Source organism: Seriola aureovittata, chromosome 14 (assembly GCF_021018895.1).
Source record: "Seriola aureovittata isolate HTS-2021-v1 ecotype China chromosome 14, ASM2101889v1, whole genome shotgun sequence".
Taxonomy (NCBI): domain Eukaryota; kingdom Metazoa; phylum Chordata; class Actinopteri; order Carangiformes; family Carangidae; genus Seriola; species Seriola aureovittata.
The window spans coordinates 2860711-2866710 of record NC_079377.1 but is presented as its reverse complement, the minus strand read 5'-3'; the positions used below and the strand labels follow the sequence as shown (position 1 = coordinate 2866710).

The window sequence follows — 6000 nt, the reverse complement described above, 5'->3', positions numbered from 1 at the left end:
TTCTGGAACAACAGCAGTAATAACCTGAGCAGGGGACAATGAAAGACCAATAGATAAATAAAAAATATGTAAGGCTAGAGAAAGGCAGGAGAAAAGGAAGCTTTAAGTAGACAGCTGCTCTAAAAAGTTATTTTTTACAGCTATGTCTGTGTTACACTAATGCAACACACACAAAAGTCTTCAGTTCTACATCAGATGAAGTAAGCTACTTTTGAAAAATACAAATAATGACTGAAAAAAACCTTGTAATCATCGCAACTGACAGTTAGCAAACACAAGAGCACATGATACAACAGTAAAAATTACTCAAATTAACACACTGACATTTAAACACCACACCACCATGATTCGGTCAGAATTCCGATATTCTTGACAGTTAGTGAACGCAGCTGCGTGACGTCGACATATGTTTTTCCTGGAGGGATGTGGAGTTTTAGCGCACTATTTCAAACCTAGCTAAAACCTAGTCACGTATTTGAGGAGTGATATTACTAGCATTAGTTGAAGCACTTAAATTCACGTTTGGTTCAGGTTACTGAGCTTTTTAAAATCGTAACTTACTGCTAGCATGTCAGGTTTGCTAACGTTAGCTAAGGAAGCAGAACTCCTCGTTTGACTGAAAGTTTAACGTTGATAAGTTCCATGGAGAGTTCATTGGTAAAAGACAACCCATTACTTTTACCTCTCAACAAGGAGAAAACTATCTATGACGGATTTATCACAGTACAGGTAACTCACCACAAGAACGACTCTCCAAAGTGCATTGAAAAAATATAAATTTAAAGTTTTAGACACTACTACTTGTGTGTTAGACTAATTATAACATAAGACTTTAACTAATGTTCAGGAACTACACGTAAATTCGCCTTTTATTTTGACATTTGCACCCAACACTACTTGCAGTGTGTCAGTGTTAGCATAAATTAATTGTAACAGCCCGGCTAAAAACTGTATGATGTTCAGGACATATTATTATTATTTTAGATATGATATTAACTGCTGGTTTAATGCCGAACTGAATAGTTTATGTCGTTGATTCAGACGTGGTCTAAAGTTAAGTTAAACCCTGAACGTTGCTCTTCCAGTACATAAAGAAACGTTATATTGTCCAATTTCTGAATGGAGTTCTGCAAGTTCATTTTCAGCTTTATTCATAACTAACTTACATAACTAATCTGTACAGTTAGATTTAAAATGTTGCAGCTTGCTGGTGCTACAAAATATATAGAAATATAACACATTTGTCATTTAACTTCCTGTCATGTTGTTTTTCCAGGAACAGGACCTCAGATTGAGAATTCATCTGCCACCTGATTGTCAGCTTAAAAAGGCCAGGTACATATTATCATCTAACCTTCTCTTTACAGGAGATCCTTCCCAGACATATTGTTGATGTCACCAATGAACATTTCAAGAAAGTACAGTATTAGTGTTATAAGGAGTGTTCCTGATTTTAAATCCTTGCATAGTCACAGAATATGTGTGTTATGTCCTGTTTTAGAGTTGATGTAACTGTTAATAACATTGCATTGTAGGTTGCACTGCAGTTGGCAGCTAAAACACCTGTTGCGTGGCTATGAGCACATAGTGAAGCAGGTAAACTCCACACAATACACACAGCACCAAACCCTGTGTCGAGATTGCTGCTTGTTGCAGCATAATATTTTTGTTGTGTTGTGTCAGCCAGCTTTGATTGAGATCATGTTGATTGTGCTGTGTTTGATTTAATTATTTATTTATTTTAGTCATGTCATTTTGGCTCCTTTGTGTTCGCTGCATCATGCCTGGCGTCGCTGCTGTACTCTCTGTCACCCATTAGGCGTGCCTCACTCAGAAGCAGAGAAAAATATTTTTCACTGTTTAATTAACATCGCCTGGAAAATGTCCCTATTTGTTATGTGGCCCCTCAGGGTTATTTGGATGAGATTGATATTTCACCCCGGGCTGCAAAGTTCATTATTTTCACAGCCTTTAAGCTATCATTAATTATTAAAGCCGGTGGCAGCCCCCATTAATCACAAACACTGTGTTTGATTTGAATGGCTGGCTAGAGGAAAAAAAAAAAAATTAGACACTGTCACTTCATTATCCTCACATTCAAGGATGTCTTTTCTCCTTTCTTCGACTTCTCACAGAGGCTGCAGCAGTCGGCCGATCTTGTCAGTTTCATGCTGGAGCTGAAGACTGTGGTGGTAAGGAGGATAATGTCACAGTGGTTAACACGTTCACTTTGACATTGCTGCTTTCAGACTGGGAAGTACACAGGAAGCTTCAGGCACTATCAATGGCCTTGACTGTGAGGCACATATGTACATATATATTTTGTTAGATTAATAAAATGTGTAACAGCCTTTATGCTTAACACCAAACATGGCATAGGACTTATCAACCCTGATTCGGTTTTGCTGTATTCATCTTGTTGCTTTTAGCAGAAAGATGATGGTTAAGTTGTGTAATGATGTGCATAGTAATCTGGGCTCAAACTAAGTAACGCTCTCTCTCTGTCGTTGCAGGAAGTGGGTCTGAAGAGCCGTCCTGATTGCAGCTCCATTCCACCTCCACAGTATTACTCGCAGCTCATCTCTGAGATGGAGACCCTTGGGTGGGACAAGTAAGTTGGCCTCTATAGGAGCATTTACATCGGCTCTAGATCCAGTTGTTAAACGAGCAGTAGCTACAAACTCTCAACTAACTTTGTCAAATGTTGGGACAGTTGACTGTGACCATTGTGTTTGATAGATCGACATGTCACTTTGACAGGTAGCTGACCTGTGTTGTTTGTGCCTTTGGTTTTGCTGATTAACAGTCGCATCCACTCAATGCTGTGGTAATCTGCTAGTAATTTCCCAAATATTTGATTTATAATTTGAACTAAAATCTAATGTTTATCCGTCTGAAACAGCCATTGTCTTCAGAAACAGGGGTGCAATAAATTTTAATCTGCAGGTTATTTTCTCAATAAGCTATTTAAACATTGTTTGTAGAAATCAGAAACATCTGCAAAAGTTGCGCCGGGCTCAAGTTTTGCTGCATCTCGACGCTACATCATCAGGCCTTACATTACTAGCTGCTCCCTGCTCTTACAAAATGCTGTGAGGTTATGTTTTGGGAAAGTGGAATCTAACTAGTCTTCATGATTTAGTTTAATTTATTTGATCAGTGGATACATGGTATGGTATGCTCAGTGTTTCCCACAGGTTGAGAATTTACTTGTGGATGGTGCAGTGTTTGACTGAGACTTGTGCAGTTTAGAGTAGGAGAGTGTAACCCAGGTTATTTTGTGTAGCTACAATTTACCTAAACACCTCACTGGCAAGCTTTTGGTAGAGGCTAGCAACTGTAGGTGGCTGCGCACAGAGAAGCCCCTAGTCCCTTCTGTTACTGCAGCGCAGCAGTGTGGCCAAAAATGAATTGTTTTGATTAGATTTACCTAAGTTGACAGTGAGTGATTTTATCTACCTGGGTGGGTCTGGGCGTGCCACCCAAGTTAACATTTGGAAATGCTCAAATTCTGATTTTAAAATATGAAACATCTAATATTTCTAAACTAACGCAGAGCTGTTATATTGAGATGCTACATCATCATCAGGCTGAGGCTAAACACAGACGCTAGCTACATCTCCTGTTTTGGATAGTTTGAGAGGTTGATACTTCAGTTAGTGTCTGCATCAGTTTAATCCAAATGACCCTATTAGGCTTGGGTGAAATGCAATATTTTTCATAATATTGGGGAAAAAAAATATATTTCATCATATCGATTACATATACATATATACAGGTTTTTTTTTTTTTTTTTTTTTTTTTTTTTTTTTACTGCTTTGCTTACTGTACATTGTATGCTGGCATGTGACAAACTTCTGGTTAGTTGCATCATCACTTATACCTGAAACATATAATACATTACATATATTGTGGTCAGTTTCCATTCATGTCTTTTCCATCCATGCGTGCTTCTACATACAGTACATGCAGTCCGTCTGACAAACTATGTCCATGGGTTATTAGGTATCGATGACACCTGGAAATATTGTGTTTACTTATACCTAATAAGTGAACACAGTGGTCATAGGATGATGACCACTCAACAGTGTTGTGGCTAAAAGTAATTTTAATTTCGCTGTATTTGGCCACAACCAACAGTAAGTGGTCTTGATGTTAACAGTAAGGGTTAGTATATCAGTGCATGTCCAGACTGAACAAGTAAGTTTGCTGAATGTAAATGTATATTCATACATCCTTTATACTTTGGTTCAGATGTGATCTGTTGTCCTCCTCACTCTTCAGTTGAAACAAGAGGTGAGAGATAACGAGAGAGCACAACAGAGAGAGGTCTAACAAACTGAATTTTAATGTAATTTGGTTCCTTATTTCAGTTGCGATGTTCAAACTCTCAGCAGCACTCAGATTTCAGGTTCCATGCATTAGAGATTAACTGGCTGCAAATTTCAAGCACATTAACCTGCCCTTATTACAGCCCTGCAAAGAAATCTTCTGCAAGCTTGTATTTTCATTTGCACCACATTTAGAGATAATTCATCTGGGTTTGAAAGTAGTCCTTAAAGATGAAATGTAGCTATGATCAGTGTTACAACAATAAACTACTGCTGCAGTGCTGCTTAATGAATCACCATTAAATGTAAATAGTTGTTTAAATTGGCTCATAACAAGAATCAAGTGATAATCAAATGATATTCCCTGTTCCCTTCCCCACGTACATGGTACTAGAATTCCTTCGCCTGCAGACATACCTGCTGATGGAGCTCGTTTCATGATGATCTAGACATCAACACTGTGTGTTAACTTTTCTCTGTACAAGCTCAGTGTTTACCCTGCCATTGCCTTGGTGGAGCGTCCCGCCCCCTGAACAGGACCCTTATTGAGAGGGGGAGTGAAATAGAGAGAAAAATGTGTGTGTGTGTGTGTGTGTGTTTGTGTATATAAAAAAAAATGTTATCTTCCTTCCTTCCTTCCTTTCATCAAAGTTGGATGTTAGGTATTGATGTTTGCTTTTTTTCCAATTTTCCTTCTCCTTTTTATTTATTTATTTATTTTTAATTTAGGGTCTAGGCAGAAAACAGGTAGCGGCTGTTGAGACGGGACCATCCGTCAGTGGGATAAGCGTGCAGTACTGGGGAGGTGGAAGGTGTTTGTTTTGTTATGGTCCTGTGATATAGGTAGGGAGATGGGACTTGTTTGGTTTGGTTTTGTGTTTTTAATAGACAGAAATACAGGGCTGCCCTTTACAGTGGTCATGCTCCAGACCTTTGGGAGGAGGCTGACCACCAGGTCTCCCAACCTCGACTGCTCCCAGACCTTCAAGTAGGGTAGTTCTTTGTGGGTGTTGGGTGTTTTCTGTACCTTCTTTTCTTTACTTTTTTTTTTTTATATCAGTGTTTTTAAACCCATGCATTCTGGCGACAGTGGTGAGGATGCTAGCAGCTCTACTGCTGCTACAGCTACAAAGAGAAGTTTTACTTTTGCGTATTTCCTGGAATAGTCCACTGCTTTAAATGGCGGTGGAAAAGTCCTCGTCTTTTTTTTCCCAGCTGTCTAAACTGATTGAGGAGGCTGCAGCACCGCAGCCCCACATTAACAAATGGCTTTTAGTGACTCCCTTATTTTTAGTTATTGAGTTAAAGTTAAATCCAGGTCACATTTAATAACTCTCAGCCCACGTGCGGTGACAGGCCCAGCTAATACCGTCGTCTCACTCGTCAGGAGAGAAGGAGGGGGAGGGGGAGGGGGAGGATGAGGGGTGGTGGTGGTGGTTAGCGGGAAGATATCTGTTCTCCCCCAGCTTGGATTAAGCCTTGACTACTACACTCATTTTCCACTCTCCTATTAATGACCATGGCTACAATTATGATATTAGCGGAATGCAAATGGCTCTAATTGAAGAGTCTCAGGTTTTAATAGGAGAAGGGGAGGTGAAGGTATGCTTTATGCTGGAAATGAGACCAACATCATTTTCAGTGTCATGTTACGGTTAGGAGACATTAT

The 6000-nt window shown here is 39.3% G+C and overlaps 1 protein-coding gene across 2 annotated transcripts in view; it reads left to right on the top strand.

The window, feature by feature from the left end:
- The first annotated feature begins 400 nt into the window (after window positions 1-400).
- The window catches only part of fancl (FA complementation group L), a 31778-nt gene continuing 26178 nt past the window's right edge, over window positions 401-6000 (top strand). For both annotated transcript variants that reach the window (XR_008829603.1, XM_056395900.1), the window contains exons 1-5: window positions 401-729; window positions 1277-1335; window positions 1536-1596; window positions 2136-2192; window positions 2514-2611. Coding sequence is in view for 1 of the 2 variants with exons in the window: in XM_056395900.1 (XP_056251875.1) it covers window positions 643-729; window positions 1277-1335; window positions 1536-1596; window positions 2136-2192; window positions 2514-2611 (362 nt within the window). In the remaining variant the exon portion in view is untranslated. The remainder of the gene's footprint in view (window positions 730-1276; window positions 1336-1535; window positions 1597-2135; window positions 2193-2513; window positions 2612-6000) is intronic.